Source organism: Mytilus edulis, chromosome 9 (assembly GCF_963676685.1).
Source record: "Mytilus edulis chromosome 9, xbMytEdul2.2, whole genome shotgun sequence".
Taxonomy (NCBI): domain Eukaryota; kingdom Metazoa; phylum Mollusca; class Bivalvia; order Mytilida; family Mytilidae; genus Mytilus; species Mytilus edulis.
In genome coordinates this window covers 17,019,106-17,041,967 of record NC_092352.1, presented here as the reverse complement: position 1 = coordinate 17,041,967, position 22,862 = coordinate 17,019,106, and the positions used below count along the sequence as shown (strand labels likewise).

At 30.0% G+C, this 22,862-nt stretch overlaps 1 protein-coding gene across 8 annotated transcripts in view; it reads left to right on the top strand.

Annotated features, from left to right (window-relative positions):
- Positions 1–22,862, top strand: part of LOC139487720 (netrin receptor UNC5C-like) — an 80,691-nt gene that overhangs the window by 35,838 nt on the left and 21,991 nt on the right. For 2 of the 8 annotated variants that reach the window (XM_071272743.1, XM_071272742.1), the window contains exons 3-9: positions 3,278–3,381; positions 9,124–9,319; positions 11,381–11,548; positions 14,082–14,099; positions 15,012–15,173; positions 19,833–19,886; positions 22,451–22,483. In XM_071272743.1, coding sequence (XP_071128844.1) covers positions 3,278–3,381; positions 9,124–9,319; positions 11,381–11,548; positions 14,082–14,099; positions 15,012–15,173; positions 19,833–19,886; positions 22,451–22,483 — 735 coding nt within the window. The remainder of the gene's footprint in view (positions 1–3,277; positions 3,382–9,123; positions 9,320–11,380; positions 11,549–14,081; positions 14,100–15,011; positions 15,174–19,832; positions 19,887–22,450; positions 22,484–22,862) is intronic. The other 6 variants (XM_071272746.1, XM_071272744.1, XM_071272749.1 and 3 more) reach the window with 3 other exon arrangements.

The window sequence follows — 22,862 nt, the reverse complement described above, 5'->3', positions numbered from 1 at the left end:
TTAGTTTATAAATGTCAACTGCTTTTTCTCAGCATCTTTGAAAAAGATCCAACAAAAAAGTCAATTAAGGTTTAAATTATTAATTTAAAACGGTGTTGAGAGAGGTTTTTAGTGGATTCTTTAGATAGGTTTTAAGGAAATATATTTAATGTTCATTGCAAACATCTTTCTGTGAAAGTTGTTATCTAATAAACCAGAAAAAATGTCTCTGTATGCATCACAAGTAATTGTGTAATAGATATAAAAGCACTAAGAAACAGACATAAGGGTGTAAGAAGACAAAATACTCAACAAATTTTACCACATTCATGATCAGCAAACTATCATAATGAGCAAAAAAATAGATTTAATCAAACACACATGTGAAACTTTGTAACACAGTGAAATAATTCCATTGCTTTACTGTTGAAAGAATTTTATAAAGCAATAAGGATTTTGTTTTCATTTGTCTTAATCCTGGCAATTGCCGTTACAGTCATGTCAGGGCTGTAAAACAAAGTCTACATCTGCTATTGGCTTAGTTGGCAAGACCATCAAGTACAAGACTTACTATCATTTCACACATACTCTTATGTCCTACCAAGTCTTTGAAGTCAGTTTCTGCAATATTTCTTTTTATGCTTTACATTCTTTCTGGCATGTATGATGCTGAAGATTTTAATTAAACCCATAGAATGTTTGTTAAACAATGGGATGACAGACTGACAGACATGATATACACACAGGGTTTGGATTTATAGGTATTGTGGTTTATTTATGGATCTCTGTTGTTGTAGAACTGTAAATTGTTAGCCATTCCTCCTTACAAACCTACCATGAAGCTATGAATGACATTGAGTTATCATTCTAATCTATCTAAAGTAGATACACCCACAAATGCACTGTTCTTTGTACTAGCCTTTGTTATCAGAATAAGAAATTTTCATTTTGGCTTTTCCTTTTGGCAGTAAGAACCTAAAAGCATTACACTTTGTTCAAAATTTGGCTGTAAGTCAGATGCTGTCAATTCAATAAATTTTGAAAATACCAAGTTTCGTTTTCTCATGGATATTTTATAAGCCACAGTCTGAAAACATCCTATGGACAACACAAAATCCATGATTTTAATAATGAATCCACTTTTGTCTTTTCTGTGAAAGATGCGGATTATAATATATCATTTACTGAGTGATGATGGACTAGTTTACTGTACCGTTGAATAATTAAAAAAAAGAAATCTCTTAATATGAAAGGAATTTAGTCATCTAAGTGTAAACTTTTAATTATTCAAGGACTAATTAAGTACAAGGCATTGAATAAATCTTTGACAAGTTTATTTGACACATGCAACCTTCATTAATTCATTTCTAAAGAATAACTAGGCACAATTTTTTGTCTTAGCCCAATTTATGCATCTGAAGAAAAAAAAATGAAATATTCAGTGCATCATATATGCAAATGTTCTACATGAACTTTTATTATTCACTTCTATAAATTGTCTTTTGAAGTTGAATTATATTTTATGTGCACTCTCACAGACTTATAAACACGTTTTATGTGATGCAGCTGGTTTTTTTTATTGTTGATCAATAATCGGTTATTTTTATATCTCGATTTCAAGTATCAATAATTCTCAGCTTAACTTCCGTCAAATCATGTAATGTTTTCTGATTTGACGGTACACTGTAATTACACAGTCAATGTAACTACTATTTTCTCTCCTTAAACGCACAAATTAGTGACTACTTAAGATGCGATTGATCCATCTTAAAGATGATTACTTTCAATCAGAGGATTTGTATCAGTCGTTTCCATACTTTGACAATTGATATAATCACACAGCAAATTTCTACAGTTTCAAAACAAAAATAATTCTTACTGCAAAATGATGTAAATAGAAAGTTAATTGTCTCAACATTCCTGTCTTTAATTCTATTAAAAATTGATGACAATAGTAAATGTTTTTAATCAATTTACCCCCATAGTAATTGTGTTCTACTTAAGGCCAACATTAATTGTCACTTGGAATTGATTCCTGGCATGTGGTTCATACAGATACGTTTTCCTAGATTGTGTCTTCGGTGGTAATTCTATTTAAAGGAGAAGGTTTTTCATGGAAATAGGGTTAATCAAATTTATTCCTGAGTTGACAAGATGCTTTTTGTCCATGTGTTGAATATTTGATTCCAAGCAACAAGTTGTTACGATCGATCTATTGATATGCGGAAGGATAAATAGCGGGGGGTGACTATGGTTTGGAATCAACAGATTATTTTCCGTATTTCCATCTCTGCTTACTTCATTGATTGAGCTGAAGTTTTATATTGAAAACACTGTATGATACATATCATGTTATAGAAGTCAATATTATATGCTCTTTCTAGTTCTATTCATATTATGTGTTATAGACGCACAGATATCTGTATAAGTTCTCTACTCTGGTCTCTTTTCATTATTAGTACTACATGTATCACATGTTTGTGTAACCACCCAAAATCTGGTGGTTGTTAGTTATATCTGAACTTTTTGGTCTTTGGGTTCTTTGATGTAAATGGCAGATATTTTGATGGTCTGAAGTAAAAAGTGAATCTGACATCACAATAAATCCAACAAAGCCTGTTACATGTGTTATTTCGTAATATCCTGAATATATACAGGATTTTTAAGTACAGTTACTGTCAAGTTCTAAGACACATGCCATTAGCAGCATGTACAATATATCATCTAAAGTGGTAATTTCTTATTCTTTGCCATTTTTTCTTCTTCATCATTTTTATAACACAGCCTCAGTAAGAAGTGACTTGCCAGACTTTGTTAGTATACTGCAGATTGACATATTCTCTTGAAATCTATTTCTGGAAATTCTTTCAGATAATGGTTCAAAACAAGTTTTTCTTATTCATAAACTTATATTGAGTGTGGCAGTGCGTTAATTAGCTATTGGGTCGGTACTTGTACAAGTACTTGGTCTTGAAATTGGTTTTAATTTGACAGAAGTGGCAGTAAAAGTGTGTTCATCCTGTATGCAGGGCTAAAAGCCTAATACTTATACTCTATCCATTAATATACCTATCATAATCATACTTCTATTAGATATAAATCATTTTCTTAATTAGATGAACGAATGTAAGTTAAGTTTGTTGCTAATTGAGGTTACGTACAATAAGCTGGATACACAATTTTCCCAGTATAATTGTGATCAAACTTCTGAACTTTTTATTTTTATGTCTGATTTTATTTATATATTCAATTAGTTATTGTCTTTCAAACATCTAAAATTTAAATATTTTTATTTTAGATTTAAGGAAAAAGTTTGAAAGAGAGCCAATTTCGGTTGCAGCAGAGCTTGGAGAAACAGCAGTTTTACAGTGTCTTCCACCTGAGGGAAAGCCTTTACCTGAGGTAAAAACACAAAAACCTTTTTATGAAATTGAATGCAGATAAAGATGTAATCGGTTCGGTTATTCCTGATTGAAATCCTCAAAAACATGATATATTTGAAGACCTCAAGCTCCATGTTAAAAAAACCTTGCTGAGACCATTGCAAATGAAAGCGAAAAATTTTGAAATGTTATTTTTCACAAATTCACAAGAGGTTGTTTTACTATAGAATTTAGACAGATTTTTTTTCTACCACCATCCATAAAGGCATATTTAAAAAACACAACCTGACTAGTTTGAACCAGATTTTGAAAGACATTTTCATTGCTAAATTAAGACTTATTTTGTGAACTTCATACCCCATATTAAAATAAGAAGATGTGTTATGTATGTACATCAATCAATGCTGGTAAAGGGATCCAACTTTACAATATTATTGAATGATTGAGTCAGTTTTAGCATAAGTACAAGTTGAGGTGTAATGACTACCCTAGTCCTCATAAAAATATAAAACTTAAATTTTGGAAAAGTATGTCAATCTTTTGAATGTTTCCAGACAATCATCTAACTTGATGGTTCTTTCCCTATAATGGACAGGACAACAAATTGATAGAAAAGACATGGTTTCCGTGTAGACCCTAATTAACTTGTTCTTCTGAAGTGTCTTTATAAAATAGAAGTGGCTTAAGATTGATTATAGAATTGTTTACAGATGACCGACTAATCAATAATGTCCATGTCTGGTCATATTGAAAACTGACCACAACTAATGCATTTTGTACACTGTGACAATTTCAATATAACTTCTGAGGCAATCATGGGTCCTAAGAAAGTTAATAGAGATGTTGTATGCTGAAATTAAAGTATAACTTGGGTTATAAAATTGGTGCTGACATTGAAGCTTCAAGTCCACTAACTATTTAAAAAAAAAGAAAAGGAACATTTTAAGATAAAATTTAGAATCATTTCAGTAGAATTTTGTTTAAAATAAGGTTTAAAAAGTTCTTTCAAATTAGCTGATAATGCATGTCTAGAAATATAAACTTAAATTATTATGAACCCATTTAACATCAAAAGACATGAATTGAATTCGAAACTCAAGCCATGTAAGACATAATGGTAAACAGAATAGGAAAGATGTTTTTCGTAGGACATAAAAATTCTTGAATGTAGACTGTTAAAGTCCTAGTGTAATTTAGTACCCTTGACACTATAGTGTCCCAGTCTGTAGCATCTTCTTTCATTTTATTTGCATGACCAATTATTTTATAATAAAATGGCAATAGATCAAATTTCATTTTTACATTTTTTCACCTTTTATATATAAATCAGAAATTAATTGGTATTTCCTTCTATCTATGAAATATTACCTCCTGCAAAATGAGCAGAAAAATAATATAGACGATTAAATTTCATAACTCTATTAAAATTTTATTGTAATAACCCATTTTCTTACCATTTAAAATTTAATGGGCCTTCATATAAGTTTTCTTTATAAAATAGATATTTGGTTAGATTTATACTATTCATTGATCTATTGTTCATCTTATTTCACAAAAGATTTTTGTTCACATCCCTACGTAATTGCATAATGAAGCATCCATGTAAATATAATGCTTTAGGATAGATGAAAGCATGTAAACTGCAGTTTAACCTGCTAGCTATAAAAAGTTAGATCTATATTGAAAGGTCTTACTACCACCCAGGGATTATATCTAAACTTTCTGATGATTGAGCTTTGTTTGAAATAAAACATATGGAATTTTAACAGTTATTCTGTATTGTAATGTAAAATGCATATCCTTCATAATAAATATGTCAGTTTTGTTATGTTCAGAAAAGAGAACCTTCATGGGACGTGGTGGGAATAGATTGTAGCCAAACTAAGAAGTATTTTTCTCAGGGCATTGAACCCACATAGTAAACGCGTCAACCGATTTGACATGATACACATTTAAAATCAAACTCTTCCTCTTGCTACTGTACTGAATTCAGATTTTAATAGTACAAAAGTATTTAATAATTCATACACCAAGTTATCTTTCTTATTTATATCATTTGTGTGAACAAAAAAAAAAAGGATGTATGGCTGACTTCTTCCACAGCATGTTTATAGAGTAATATCAGTGTGTGTGTGTTTGTGTGAACTGAATTACACATATGCACAGTATGTGCACTACTTCAACCCTATAAACTCTAACATAAAGTTGCATGGTATAAAGTTTTATTGTTCATTGGTTCCTGGTTTTGTTTTTTTAGAAGTTTTTATTTTTTATTTCTTTTCTATTGGTATGTTGGAATGATAATGGGAAAAAGTTATTTTGTCAGATGGATGAATCCAGAGTAACTATAACCATGTCAAACGTAATATTGGGCCCCACAGTTCTATGATTGCGAACAAGGGTGTCTTTTGAATGCGTGAAAGTGAACGCTAAGATTAACATATTTACAGTTTAATTTGATAAAGCAGTTTTCCTAAGTGATTTCATTTAAATTTTTTGTCAAGGGTTCTTGACTTTTTAGCTAAAAATTACCTAAAAACTGATCATATTATTAAATCCCTGAGAACACCTGCGTAAGCTGATAGGAATTCATCTTGCTATAGAGCGTACCTCCGTCTGATATTTTATACCTCTTGTTACTACTCGACTGTAAGTTAACCAACACGCCATCATATAGTGCTGTGTATTTACTAATATTCTACATTTAATAGTACCCTAGCCTTACAAAACAACCTTTAATTATCATACCAACATAAAGGATATCATCTCTGTGCCTGGTCATAATTATAGAGGGGGCTGTCACAGATCTGAGGGTCGGGTGATGAATGAGATTTGTATATTAATTATGTTCTTGTTCAATTACAAATCAATTATAATCAATTAATTACATAAGATACTAGTCATTCGTGATCTGACTAAGAAATAGTGGTTTCAGGCTAATGGTACTATTTACATATACTAATCACAGGGTCTGTAATATAAAACTTTTATTATATAGTGATTTCTATACAAAAAACTACAGCAAATTAAAATATTTTTTAGGTTAAGAAAAAAACACAAACTGAAAATGATCGATTCTTGTTGGTTGCAAGACACCCTGTTGCATAGTTATGATTGCAACAAGTTCACTATATTTCACCAGAGAGCAAGTTTAGAAATTCCCAAACTGCATTTACTTTTTGCCTCCTTTATTCAAGAAATTATCCACCTTATTTTATGTATTTAAAGACTAGTTATTTTTATGAAGAAAAAAAATAATGCAGAGGATTAAAGGTACAGATGTTAAATTAGATATGTTTACTCTAGTACAAATTATAAAATTTAAAAGGGCTTTGTTTGCTTTTTGACAATTTTGACAGGCCATCACCAACCATGTGTAATTATTTGGCTGAAATAGAACAGTCTATTTAATATATTTTTATAGATTATTGTGCTTTATAAAGATTTAAGAATATTAAAAATCTCAAGATGTCTTATGTTGAATCATTTGATATTTCATTGAATAAAATCATTGTAAACTTTAAATGGTAAAAATCTGTAATTTACTTTGGAAAGCTCTTAACTTTATAACTCTTAAAGATTTTTATCAGTTTGAACTAAATAAACCTTTATTTTTTTGTCCAAAGAAAATGCTTTTCTTTTCAATACTACACAAACATCGGATTGGCAGGCTATGATCAGAACTATGATAAACTTTTCTTATGTAAAAAGACCTTCATGATGAGTCAATTAATTCTACAGGTGATTTTGTAATTGCTGTGATATATCTTGTGTTCTTGTGGCCTTGTCAAAAGTTAGGTTTTTGAAAATTTGTTAATCCAAACATGACAAGATTTCCCCCTATTCTTTTTAAATAAAGATGACATACAACAGTCTTTATTATTATAATTGCCTCTAATTATGTAAAAAAATTTAGAATGTATAATTATCCCTATATTTAAAAATACTTGAATGGAATACTTGATTTTTGAAAGTTTGAGTACAAATTTGTGGTGTTTAAAATAAATTGTGATGAATTAACTTGTCATTCCGCTGATAAAAGGGAAATCTTCAACACATTGTTCTCTTTAAAAATCAGAACTTTTTTAATGGTTCTGCTCCAACTTTCTGTTTATGAACAGTTCAACCAACTATTTTAAATGGCTTTATACTTTGAAATTAAAATAATTTCTGTCAGGTGTTCTGGTAAATAAAAAGTCCTGATATCTGATAAGGAATTATTTATGAGATGATAGTTATTTATTTTGAAATCATATTTAATTTTATTGTTTGGTTGATGGAAAGTTACCTCCCTTAGTGAATTTGAATTAATTTTTGAAGTAAAAAAATGTGCAATATTGAACATTAGAATCAAGATAAAAGTGAAATTTAAGAATTATGGCATTTACCGAACGTAATTAGATGACCTTGAATTTAGGCCTTGTTTAATGAGATAACCTTGAATTAAAGCCTTGTTTAATTAGTATAATTAAAATGTGAAGACAAGTGTAAATTTACAGCCATGTCAGTTTCATTCATTACAGCATGACAGAAAAAATGTGATAAAAGTATCATGCTTTACACTTCTATGGATAATTGTTAAAAACAAAGTAGAAGTGTGGCTTAACTAAGATATGAATGGCAGGAACACCCAGAAATTGATCACTATCCACAATTAAATACCCTGACAAAATTACATGTAAATGACACCCAAACAAATCGGTAAACAAAATCATATGCATTCCATACGCATATGTAATTTCAATGCAATTTTGATAATATAGTTCAGATTTTAAATGCATTATGAGAAGACAATTTGGGTGACCTCCCTTTGTTTTTGGTGCACCCATCAAAAATATTGTATCTGTTTAAACAAGCAAACAAAAAGACTGGCACAAAATGGTATTCAGCCCTTTCAAGGTTAACTGGCTATATCAGTTTAATCTTAAAATATGGTTCAGATTTTCAGCTGCAATGTTAAAGTTTGTTTAAATTCCCACTAACTCAAATTTCAAATGGTTAAGAAATAAAGCCTCTTATTTCACATAAACAGGGTGAATGAAAATAAAATATATTATCTGTCTTATTGTTTAATTTAATAAAAATGAATGTGAAGTTGAAACTAGATATTTTAGATCTCGTTAAACATAGTTGTTGAAATCCATTAAAAATCATGAATAATGACCAACTATGGTTTGTAACTTAATAGAGAGGGGATATCTGTAAAATGAACAGCATATTATTTATCTAACAACCATAAAGAAATTGAGTGAAGATTTAATTTCTCTGAAGACGGTTTTTAATGGGATCTGTATGGTTCAAGTATACATGATGTACTGTACTAATTATATGTCTAGTAGCACTAATTTTGTCAGTTATTTTAACAATATTATTAGTTTATCTTATGTTGAGTTGGATCAAACTCAACTTTTATAACACAGGTCACCCTTTATTATGATGGAAAGCATACTGATGTTGTTGAAGTTTTTTAGTTGCAAATCCACTAATTTTACACCTCCATATTAGTCCTATGCTAGATTCTGTAATTTGAAACCTTTTTTGGTCTTTTTTACCTTAAATTTAATTCAGACCTTGACTATATATGAACAAGGTTTCTTACTATACTGGTTCTAGACATATTAAAATACTATTTGCATGCACAGATTATCTAGTCCTCAAGAAGTCAAAAGATGCCATTACATTTATCTGACATACTCAAATTTTGATAATTACACAATGTCACAAATACAGCAAAAACGTTAATTTAATTATGTATTTTCAGGTTTTTTGGTTGAAAGATGGAGAAGAACTGGACAAGGAAAAGTTGACCAAGCTAAACTATATTGTGTCACATGATGGAAACCTTATGATAAGTCAGACAAAACTTGGGGATGCTGGGAACTATACATGTGCAGCTAGGAATATAGTCATTAAAAAGAGGACATGCTCGGGGTGCTCAGCTACACTAACTGTCTATAGTAAGTAATAGTGTAGTGTCTTGAGATATGTAGTATGATTAAGTTGGATGCAAAATTCTTATCTATGAATAGAATGCCTCTGTTAACCTTAAAAAAAACCCTTTACAATTGATATTTGTGTCCATTAATGTAGGAGTTATGTCCCTAACAATAACTTCAAAGGCAAACCTTAAAATTGATATTTGTGTTCATTTATGTAGGAGTATGTCCCTTACAATAACTGAAAAAAAACCTTTAAAATTGATATTTGTGTCCATTAATGTAGGAGTTATGTCCCTTACAATAACTTCAAAGGTAAACCTTAAAATTTATATTTGTGTCCATTTATGTAGGAGTTATGTCCCTTACAATAATTAAAAAAAAACCAACTTAAATTGATATTTGTGTCAATTTATGTTGGAGTTATGTCCCTCACAATAACTTCAAAAGTGCAAAGATAAATATTTGAGATGATAAGGTACATTAGAATGATCTCCTTTTATTGATGAACTTTTAAATCAAAGATGATTTTTTTTTGTTTTGATAATATGCATGCAAAGAATTGATCAATTGCATATTGCCACTAACATAATTGGTAATTTTTCTATCTTGCACATTGTTTGGTCTTGGTTTGATTCCATCAATAAAACAAGCTAGTTAGAATAACACTGCTTGTGTCTTAGTGTTATTCTGGTATTTTGTCGATTTTGAAAGGAAATATGGCTTATATCTCTCTGCTGGAGTTTGTTTAGAAACATAATTTTATTCCAATGTAAACAAAACATTTTTAAAAGTAATAAAAACATTATTACTATATCGTTATATTGAAAACAAGAAGTTATGATAATTTTAACTGATTTTGTAATGTAGAACTTGACACATGCTGATTTGTGATATCAAATCCTTTCCACTTTTACCCTTACCTGAATAAGACTGCTGATTTCAATGATTGATTTTCATTACTAATATTTTGAATTTGATTATAAACTGCTGGGAAAATTCTGATTATAAAATAAAACATAAAGGTTGTTCTATATAAAATCACTTTCGACTTATTTTGTGGGAGTTTTCATATCAATAACCCGATGTGACAAATTTCTTTAAAAATGAAATCGACTAGTTTGAACAATCCTCCTTTAGTTTAGGTGAATTAAGATATTCTGCCTGAGTGATCAAAACGTCTGATCTTTGCGTTGACTGCATATACAAATTGTTACGGCTGACAGTCTTTTTGATGATTGATTTTTATCCTATAGTTAATCTATATAATACCAAATATTACAGACTATCTATTAAATTTTGTATACTGTGATAAAAAGCTTAAAGATCAACTATTAATGTATATGTTAGTTCTTTCAATCTATCAACGTAAAGCCAAAAAACACTTCTTTTTTTCTGCAAACTGACACATTTTGATTGAGAATGCTATATACAAGACGGTCAGAATTTGGCCATTACTCAATCATACAGCGTATATTAACAAGATGTCATTTTGCTGATCTAAGTATGAAAAATGTAATAATAGCATGACGAATTATGATATATGTAAATTCAATATGTCTGGCTGGAACCTGCTTCTCATGACAATAAATTGGTAGATTGGATTGGTGAAGATTGTGTAATGATATAGTAACTTGGTACATTCTAATAAAAGGGTTACTTTACATACTATAGTAATTGAACCATGGAGATAAAAGGATGGGAAAGAGAACATCACATTTAAAACTTACATTCTGTTGGCACACATTAGAAAAAACTTACAACGCCTACATTTATGTCTTGTCAGATTAAAACAGTCATGCATTTCTATGCATATATTGTTCAATTTCATGATTCTGTTGACAAAGAATGTGGAGGAGAAGGGACACAGAGCCATTTGTTAAATGGACCTAATTTAACCATTAAATAAAGTATTTTAGATAGGAAATGCAAATATTTTTGTTTTTAATTTTCATTGTACATGTAATTATTATTAAGGGACTTTATGCATTAATAATCAGATATAAAGGTGTGAGTCACATAGTCATATGTCAAAATAACTTGTGTAGATTCAATAGATATTAAAATTGAGACTTGTTTCAGTAAACGGAGGCTGGTCATCCTGGAATCAGTGGTCAGATTGTTCAGTCAAGTGTGGAAAAGGTACAAAGAGGAGGATCAGATCCTGTACAAATCCTTCCCCGTTTTATGGCGGCAGTCATTGTGCTGGTGAAGATAAACAGGAAGAAGACTGTTCTACTCTTTGTCCAGGTAATTATATTGGTACTTAGACATATCCTTGCATCATACAGATAATTCCTGAAAACATGTCACTCCAGAAATCTATGGTGCTAAATCACACATCATACTAATATTAAAATCACTTTTAAAAATTAAAGGAATATATAAACATTCAACTCTCCAAATTCTATAGAAAAATAATGTTGGATTTTTTTCTACAAAGAAAATTGGTTGCAACAGTAAATGTAAATATTTCTGTGAGATTGATGGGACAAAGAAAATCTCCGATAATCAAACAATTTTGAGAATGTTTAAGTTTGTCTGGTCATATATTCCACTATCATAAGTTCTTTAGTTCAATCAACAAAAGATCATTCATCCATTTATTTTTTTGGCATTATGACTCATAGAAAATCTTTGATGTTTCAAATTTACTTCCTTTTTCCAAAAGTCATACAAAGTGGTTTGAAATTAGGTACTTCATGTACAAGCCTGTAGAAATAAAGCAGTTGTTGGGATGTAGCAACAAAACTTTTGATTAAGTTTTACATAAAATTACCTCTGTCATCTGAAGTGGATGAACCTCTTTTATTGGGGATCAAAAAAGGGGGTTGGCACCCATAGATGTCTTGGTAAGATTTTTGAAGCTGCATTATGTTTTTATTAGGCTGTCATATAAAGGCCTGAAAAGTTAAGGAATTTTTTTATTTTTATTAAAAATTAAATTTAGATAACTCAGAAATTTACTGGGTGGTCATCTTTCCACTTTTTTTTCTGACATAATTCAAAAAATATGTATGAGTCTAGACGTTTTAAATAAATGGGAGCCTTTAAAATTTAACAAATTGACAGAAAAAAAGAACAAGTAATTTTTGAATGCACAAAGCTTGTAGGCTAATGACCTGGTGTTAACTTTTATGTAAATGCCATGTTTTGGACCAAATGTAATTTTTCAAGAAAAAATATGACAACAGTAAACCTCATAGGTAGTTGTCACTGTTTAACAAAATATGCTTCATCTCACAAAAATTACAATTATTTGGACATTTATTAGTAGATAGACGGATTAAGCAAATTTTTTTAATTGCATTTTGTTTATTAAAAGTATGTGACCTAATTCGTTTAATTTCTTTAAAGTGTCTTGAATTTTTTCTAATTCATCACATGCTTTCTCAGGCAGATCCAATTACTTAAACTAGACATCCATGACTAGGAATAATCAAGCAAACCAAATTATTCCATTCTTCGAATCTAATGCAAACAGCAAAATTTTCATACTCCCAAGTTTAGTGTTATAATTAAACAAAACATAGTAACCATTGTTTTGGCTTGAATTTATAATAAAGAGTTGTAAAGATATGGATAGAATGCTTTGTTATCTTCTGGAAGCTTTAAGGATCTGATTGGTTTGGTTCAAGCTGGTTTATCCCCCATTAATTTTACAATGTCTTGTCTTGTTCTGATTTAAATAGTTACTAATGTGTTACACCAGACTTCCTGCATTCTCTTGTCAACCATTTTGATCAACCATTTACACTGAGGGAAAGATTAAAATGATGATTGAATTGCAATTCCAGTGCTGCAAACAATAATCTTTATGTTCGTTACCCTGTGGATTCGTATTGTTTTTTAGTGTGATATCTAGCAATTCTTCAATATTTATTTAAGATAGGACATCATTTTTCATAAACTTATTAATTTTTTTCAGATTAAATCCTTTATTATAGTGATTTATTAGGGTCATTTCCTCTTTTGATCGAATGTTTGCATTAGGAAAAAATTGACGAAATCTTGGAAATCTAGTCATACATGGAAATTAAATGTTTTACTGCTTCTAAAGTCTGTCGCAGCAGTCCTCCCTTTAAAGCTTTTAGTTGACTCATTTATTTAAATCCAGTAAAAGCAATTAATCTTAACTTTATATGACTGGTGCAACCTATTGTGTAATGGAGATAAAAAAGAAAATGAATTATTTTTGCTGTTAGCCACTGTGCATGTGAACACTATAGGTACATGTATCTAGGTGTCTCTGTTCATAGTATTAATATAAAGCCCCATCATCAACATCTTCATAGTATAAATTTGATAGAAAAACATAGGAGATGGATTTTCCATCCATGTCACAAAATCAGTACATGAACAGCAAAAATCACACTAAAAGCAAAAGAACAGTGCTTATATTGCCTTGTCACAATAGGCCTTCAACACAGCAGAAAAAAAACTCTTCTTACAGCAACTTTAAGACTACCAACTAGGCACTGGCTAGAGCAATCTTTTTGCACAAATGATTTGGATAGACTTTGTGAGATGTAGCAGCACAAAAAAAATGAACATACTTAAAAGTAGCACACATTTAATAAGCCTCATAGTATCAGTGAGTACAAAGCCCCATGAGCAACAGCTTCATAGTACATGCATCAATATATAAAAGCCCCATCATCAACAGCCTCATAGTATCAATATAAAGCCCGACCACCAACAGCTTCATAATTATATTTTTCCATATTATATTTTATATGCACTTAGTTCACTTTTTCTTCATTTTTTATCGCTGTCATTGAAGATGGGTCCTACAATGGAGGTGAGCGTAATCTGTTGTCATTCTGTTTTTTGTATTCATTTTTTATCTGATGTCTTTCATTGGTGTTTATTAAATGGTCACATATGGTCCATTGTTCTTGTTTGTCATTATATATACTGTCAATATGAAATTGATGGATAAATGTATTATTACAATTGTATATTTATTACGAAAATTGAAAGAAAACCATGAATTCTGACATGAAATAATCAATATGATAGGAGTCCAGAATCTTTTACATAAATTTATTTAAAAGTGTGTCACAATTTTTTCACAAAGTAAGTTTACTTGTACCTCTTAGTTAACCTATTTACTGAACTCATTATTATTTCTTGGCATTTTAAGATGTTTTTTCCTAAGTACTTATAGATGTTTTTGTATGTTTCCTGTCAGTTGAATTAATTTTGTTTAATTTTTCAATGTCAAGGCACTTGAATATAACTAAATTAAACTTAAACATGTATACAACTTATCATTTATTTAGTCCAGTCTGAAAAAAACCTACTTAATTAGACAGCTTCTTGTTGGGGTAAAATCTTACAAAAAAAACAAAGGTCATCAGTAATGATCTGATGGAGGAAAAGTTTGGAGAACAAATGTTTTTCAAATTTCATAGTTTACGAACCAATTTTTTAAGGCAAATTAAAGTAATAAAAAAATGCTTTGTTTGATGTGTAATGTCAGAACTAATCTGGATTGGAATAAATACCAATATGGTCTATTGTAAATGTTCTAATGTCAAAATATTCCAGAGAGAGAAAAACTCAAACCGATATATGTAGTATTTCTGTTAATGTACTGTAACTTCAACCTATACAATACCATGTGGCATTTTGATGAAAAATTAAAAAAATATCCTACTAGCATTTTATATTTGTTTGCAGATATCTTAAGTTTGCATTTTATTTTCAGTGCATGGAGGTTGGACTTTGTGGAGTTCATGGTCAACATGTAGTCCAGACTGTCTTCATCATCGTAGAAGGTCATGTGAAAATCCTTCACCTTCAAATGGTGGAGGATACTGTTTTGGCAACGACCTTGACAGTACAAACTGTACAGGAGGAATGTGCAGAGGTAATTTATTTGAACTAATGGACATATATAGCTTTATTTACTTTGGTGGTGGACTCTCAGGTACAGGTTACGTGTTGTCCATCTAGTCATTGTCACATCTCAGTGAATCGTTATCTCTGGAATCTCCTACACATCTATGTTAAGATTTTTTTCTGGCTAGTAAAAGATTGATTGATTGATAGTTGGTTGCTTCTCATCAAGTGGCAGATATTTCATGTAGGTTCGGGATGAGAACAAATCAACAATGCATACAATAGGTAGGAACTGTAATTGGCGGGGATGAAAGGCCGTATATGTGGGACTGCAACTGGAAAATTACAGAAAATTGAATAGTTAAAGAATCTTAATGCTTTACTGTTTAGCAATATTAAACATGCTGCTGAATTTAAATTAACTTGGATAGACATTAAATTTTATAATCACTCACTAAAATTACATAAACATTTCCTGATTAATCGTAATTAATAACGTAAAATCAAGACAGAATGAGGAAGTCCTTAGATGTTAATTATTCACATTTTGTAGCTTAAACAGTTCCTTGAAATCATAGCATGTTTACATAAATTCAAGATATTAAAAGTATCCTTGAATTATAAATAGAGTTCTAAAAATATTTTTGCCCTAAAGTATCCATTCATCATATATGACAAAAAAATGTAAACAAGATATGCATAACGTTAGAAGTAATAATGTTTAATAAATGATGATGAGTTCCTCTGATAATATCACATAGTATTAACATGGGTCATTTCATCTCACCATATTAACTGGACCTAGCTTTATTGTTCATCATAACTCTCAAATGATTAGGGCTTTATTTGCCAAGTATAAATCACAGATAATCTATTTTGAATTATCACTTTGATTTTAAATGCCATTACAATTTTCTAACAGATCAAAGATATTTAAAAAAAGAATCATATTTTGAATTTTACACATTAATGATGACTTAGAATTATTTAGAGCACATTTGTTTTGGTCCATTTATCTGATACAAACCTCTCCTGAAAAAGCATCAACTTCATACTTGACTGTTTAAAAAAAACTTAATTAATGAATTTCAAGGATACTCTAAAATAGTCCATCAAGCAATTTCTAATGAAATTCCAAACCCAGGTGGCAACTTAATGCATCTAAAAGTAGATTCGCCCAGGGCTTATAATCCAGACTACCATAAGTGGGTCAATAGAAATTTCAATATATTAAGTAATGTATTGGCATTTCTATGTTTGAAGCAGGCTGTGTAGGTTACTAAAGGTCAAATTTGCACCAGATGAAATTAACATTGTGTGACCATACAGGCTAGATAATCATCATTACCACTGTAATGGACATGTTTTATTTATAATATTATACCAAGATAAATTAGCCTCTAGGGTTCCTTGTACTTGATTAAATCCAGGCAATTGTCTTTGACTTCTATTATCAATTGTATGAGAAATATCGTGATCAGGGGTACTATTTCTACTAAATAGTCTGTTGTCATTTCTCCACAATATTAGTGTCTAACTATAATGGCCCACTGAAGCTGCCTTTTGGGGTTTGACGTTCAATTGCTTTTGGAATTGTCAATCATTTTAGAACAAAAAAGTTTGTAAATCATTTTTAGTTACCTTTGCTTCAACTTGAAGCTTTGCATCTCGATGGTTAGACATGTAATTTGTATAAAATACTGACAAAACTGCTTTCTGTATAATTGTACTTCTTCAGTTTAAAAAGACATGATTTGACTTTAGATGACCTTCAAACAACCTCAAGCAAAAGGAAAGTAGTAAATGTCATACAAAATACAAGAAATTGAAAGATTGGAAAAGAATGTTATGGTAGTTTTCTGGAATTTTAAAATTTTCTTCCCATAAAGTGTCTATTTTAGACTGCTGTTTGTTTTATTTAATGGAAGCTAGTTCAATAAAATATAACTGAAACATATTAAAGTATAGTATTAGTGACATTTATGTATGTTCAATGGTGGTAATTACTGGAAAAAACAGGGTTTTTATCTGCTTCCTTATCACAAACTTCAACTGACCTTTGGTCAGCAGTAAATCTTACCATTATCAATGAATTTTAGACAGTTTTAAGGCAGTAGCATGTTGAAGTACTTCTCATTTGGCTTCTATCTGGAGAAGTTTTATTTTTATATTCAAAACTAGTTAGTGTCACTGTATGTCAAATAGTGCCAGAGTTCTGCTATATTGTTTAGGCAAGAGAAGGAATGTAAAGATTTGGTTAACATTTATCTGTTTTTTATTGACCCTCTACTTCTGGAAGCATACACAAATTAGTTACTCTGTTTAACCTTCTAATTCAATTCAGACTTTCTGCAAATGTGTCATTTTCAGCAGTAAACAGATTCACATATGATTTCTCAAAGCTGCAGACTGTTTCTATCAAAGGAAAATCTCAACATTGAAATAAAATCCCTCTTAATTACCTAACTCAAAGACATACAATTCTTCAGGGATAAATTTGTTTAATGAAAAAGTACAAAATGCAATATTTTGTCTGATAGTGTCTTTATGAAGATATATATGTAATTGAATTATCCCTATCTCATCTGGCCAAAGGATAAAAGTTGTGTCTTAATCAAAGTGTTATTTGCCAAAGGTAATCTTTATAGAATTAAGAATGCCCTGGTTCCTAAGTAAAGCAGATTGTTCTTTTTAACAACAAGCACTTTACACAATTTATTTTTAATCGTTGGATGAATTTTCATTATAACTTTAATCAAAATTGATAACAAACTTGTGTTTTGGTATTTGGATGGTTTCTTGTGCATGCTGAGCTGTATTTTCCATAACACAGCAAGGTTCTACAGATGGTAACTAGTGTATCTGCCTCCAAACAGTGGGTAACCTCTGATAATCTTGTCATAAACTCTCATAAAGCTGTTGCTGCTGTAGATAACTTTGAAAATTCTTAATTACACAATCATTGCTTTTATAAGATTCCCAGTTTTCCTCTGCAATCAGCTGATTGAAATTGACACCCTATTGATCAAAGGCAATATATTTAACAGGAATTCCTATGCATTGATTGAAAACACTTGAAAATTAAATTTAAAATAGATAAACATGCTATATTTGGCTTTTATTTAATGACGGAGATACATCAAGCTGTAACATATTCTATTTTTGTGGAACGTATTTCAGGATTAAAAAAAGGCTGTGAAGGCAATATTAAATTAACAACTTAAGTAATAAAATAGGAATAAATCACAATTAGGTATCAAACTGTAGATATAAAACATAGCTTACAATTCCCCTCCACAAAAAAGCAGTTGAATCTTTTTTACAAATATGTATTCTTAAATTTTTAAGACACATTTGAAATATTACGGCACTTTGATATTAACATGTATGAGTTTGATCATACTTGTTTTTTAATCCATATTGAGAAGTAATATCTATGACCTAATTGTGATGATTGAGAAAATGAAATTACTAGTTTATTTCATATGATTGATGGTGCTGTCAATATCTCTACCTTTTTCTCCAAGATGGGTAAATACAAATGATAAACTAACTTATCCAGAGAGGAAATTGACAAAGACAAGTCAATTAATTGTTCAAGCAATTAAATATATTTGATAAATTGGTTTTGGGATTCTGGTAAATAATCAGAAGAATGTTATAGATTTTTGACAGGGAAAAAAGCAAAAAGGTTTTACAAGCGCTGCTAATCGAATTACTACTGGAAGAGAATATACTGAATACATGTTGACTTGAAAGTTTAAAGAAGTGCTGATTTAATTAACTTGCGATTTTAATTCAATATTATCAAACATTTATTTGATTTATACTTCGTAGAGAATTGTTCATAAATTGGTTTAAACTGTTGAAATTGTCACTAGCAAGAAAATGTTGATGTTGCAATTGAAAGTTCCGTGTTGAAATGAAAGGGAAGTAAAGTGCACATTGACAAATCAATTTCAACTGACAAGGCTCACAAATTGAGCAGAATTGTTGCAAATGATTTTCAAGTAAAACACCGGAAAAAAATTTCATGCTTGAGTATTTAATGAAAATCAACAAATACAGTCAATTAAATTAATAGAGCAACTATAAATAGGCATATATTCAACAAGATTGATAGAATGACTTCGTAGATTTAAACCTCTAGACTTCTAAAAAGCCTTGAATTGAACATAATTCAATCAGAGTTTTCTTAATAAACACCATAAAAGGTTAATGCTTTTTAAAGATGCTTGTAAAATCATTTGAAGAATGAGAAATAGTGCAGACACAAGCAAATGGACTTGTCAATCAATTGGTAACCTCTGATTCTAAGGTGAGGCTAATTACAGCTTCGTAGAGTACTTTACCGATCATTGCCATTTCTTATTCTAAACTCAGTTACGACAAGTATGCAGAAAATTACTTAATGAATTCAAAGATTATCTGCAGTTTCAATTCTTTTTGAGAATAAAAATTTGAAGTTTGAATGGCACCATCTTTTTGTTGTAAGTGAGTGCAGTTGATTATAGATTTATGTTGTTGCAGTGTGTCATCTCTTGTTATGGTACTTCATAATGATCTTGATTGCTTTTCAAGTGTCTGCGGTTTTAATGATTGTTTCATGTGGTTTAAATATCTGTTAGGGCTAAGAAAAATGTATTCAGGAGAGATAACTGGTTTGACTACTACATTATTATTACAGGAAGGCCAAGGTTACCAGTAGGGTCAAGTACTCTGTCTGACACCAGTGATAGTGGTAAGGGAACTCAGTCCGTATTTAAACAATGCACAACTAGGCATGAAAAATCTAAACTCAAGTGTATAGGAAATTTTGTTCATGAGTGTTATTCTTCAAATTTACAGTATATGTCATGAGCTATTTCCTTAAAATTTAGACATAATTAGTACTATCATAGTGTGGTGTACTTGAAAAAAGATATTTGATTTAGAAAATCAAAAAGAGACTGAGCATTAATTTCGTAACAGCGAAAGTACATTGAATCAAAGTTTAATTCTCCAGAAAAGAGGTTAAGGTTTTGAAATGTATTTTTGAAGTTTATATTACCCAATAACATTAATGAACAATTTTATCTAATTGATTATTTAAGCATGGAGTGAACCAATAATAATAATACAAGTTTTAAACTTTGCTTACTAATTAAAGAAAACGTGCTTCCAATATCCCACCCTCTATTATGTAATGTTTGTACTATGATGAAAGTTTAAAGCTTTATTACGATCTAGCAATATCAATTTTTTTTATAAAAATGATTTATGATTTATTTGAACTTTATTATTTATAGAATAATTTTGTAACAAATTATTCCATATAGCACATTCTGATGAAAAATGGAACCAGTGAGCCATTTACATATTATAAAGGGAAGAACAGCGTTAATGATTATCTCCATATGTTGAAATTTGACTAAGTGGAAATAGTGACACATCTGTTTACTTTATATCCTTATTCCACTACAAGAAATAGTATTAGAAAGATCCTTGTGTAGTTGTTGGTACCTAACAATGGTATTTATCAAAGCTAATATGATCGAATAAAGCTCCTTCAACAAAACTTGTGTCTGATGACAGTTGCATGTAATTTTCAGTACCATATCCACTTGCATTATACTATTTATAATCAATATCCTTGATTGCATGTCATAATTAGGATATATATAATCACTAACTATCACAGTCACACATATATAGTCTTTTTTATTGTAATTGATGAATTACTAAGTGAACATTGTGATGAAGTTATGACATAAATATACTTTGTCATAATCTATTTGTCACATTGTATTAGTCTTTCATACTTTGATACTGACCAGAAATTTCCCAGACTAGTTTAATGGTTGCAAATGTAGTATTGTATTGTAGCTCTGCATTGATTTGTAGAAAAGTTTTTGCTATGAAACTGTTTCAATGCTGCCAGTATTAGACATGGCTGTATGTCGATGTATATTGCAACCAATAAAATACTAATTGGAAATATTAGCATCAAAAGCTTATACTTTCTAAGTTAGAGGTGCTTAAATAAGTAATTATTTTGGGTCATGTTCTGTTAAATTGCAAAAGCAAATGAACTGAATTGAATTTCTTTAGGTATAAATATTTTAATGATAATTAATTAGTGTGCTTTGAATTTTTATCTCCTCATTTGTTTAGAAAAGTTGTAATTTTGTGAGATTATATCTACATGCATGGAATCCTAACACAGAGTTGTTTACATTAATGCTAACTATTATGTTTTGAATTTTATCATTACAAGTTTCATGTGTGGAATAACTGCAGAGCGTAGTCAAAAAGTCCATATTTATAGGTATAAGTCACATTCAACAAAGGGGCAGAACTTCCATTGAAATATTTCTGTTTTGTAAATGAATTTTATACAATTTTCCATACAAGAAAAGTTCATTTCATTTTATCATCAGTTGAAATTTCCTCTAGGCTTGATCAATTTTGTAAAGTTGGTGCTTTTCAAAAGGTTTTATAAAATATGTAGATGCATTTTTTTCATGACGGAGAATAATTCCAAATTCTTGTAGCAGTAAGGTCAGTAAGACCAATGAAAGGTCAATTAAAAATAAGACAAAAATAGTCTGACAATTTACATACTTTGCCTTACAAATATAACCATGTTTTACCTGTATAAGAGCAAAAAATACAGAATTATAATATGAATCAAAATTGATCTTTGCACTGAATTTGTGAATTTAGAAATGATATGTTGAATTTGACAAGAGACGAAAATAAAGGATAACTTTTAACTCTGTTCTATTGTTGTCTTTGTTAGAATTTAATCTTTATTCTATCTCCCGAATCATCTAAATAATAATCTGAATTTGTCTGTGGTTTTACAACTTGATGTAAAGTTTGATAAATAAGGTGTAATGGTTTAACAATAGCTCTGTGAACTACCACCAGCTGAGCAGCGGACAAAAATAACAAAAGTCATATGATTTTCTTGTTATAGTATCATTTTATGAAGACATATTTTCTCAAATGATATTTATCATTTTAAATGTCTTCACATAAACTACACAACAACAGACAAATACTGAATGGGGAGTGAAAGTCAAGAGTGCATCTTTTATGAAAAGTCTTTGTTAAGATGAGTTGTTTATTTTAACTGATTAGCATAAAATAAAAAGGATATTACAACTTGGTTTAAGGATTCTCTTTTTATGTTTGCAGATCTGAAAGAGATTATTTGAATAAGATGTATTTAGGTCAGCCTATTTTCCTTAAATGTTAACCTGCAAAACAAAATGTTATACGACATAGTTTATGTTTAATGTTTGTCTTTGTTTTTTACAGGGCCAAGAAGAGATGATGGCATGGTTCGACCAGGTAAATTGTAATCCATTATTTATTGGAACAAATTAAAAACATGCAGCAGTTTGTGTGTTTGATAATGGTTCTCACATGGAAACAATAAGACATTCTAAGTAAAGATTTATGTTGAAGATGATGGTATCTACTATATCAAGGAATCACACTCTGGGCATCTTTGGCATAAAAATGTTTCCACTCCACAAATTTAGGCAGCAGATGCAGAAATTTAATCAAGTCCAGGATTTATAGTAGGGCCATGTGCACCAACACTGGATATTATTTATATGGATTGGCTAGCCAATCAAATTTGGCATTTATAGGTTTGAAATGACAAATCTGGTTTTGTGTAAATTCATGCAGATGGTTTAGCTTGTCATTACTATTACAAGAAAAC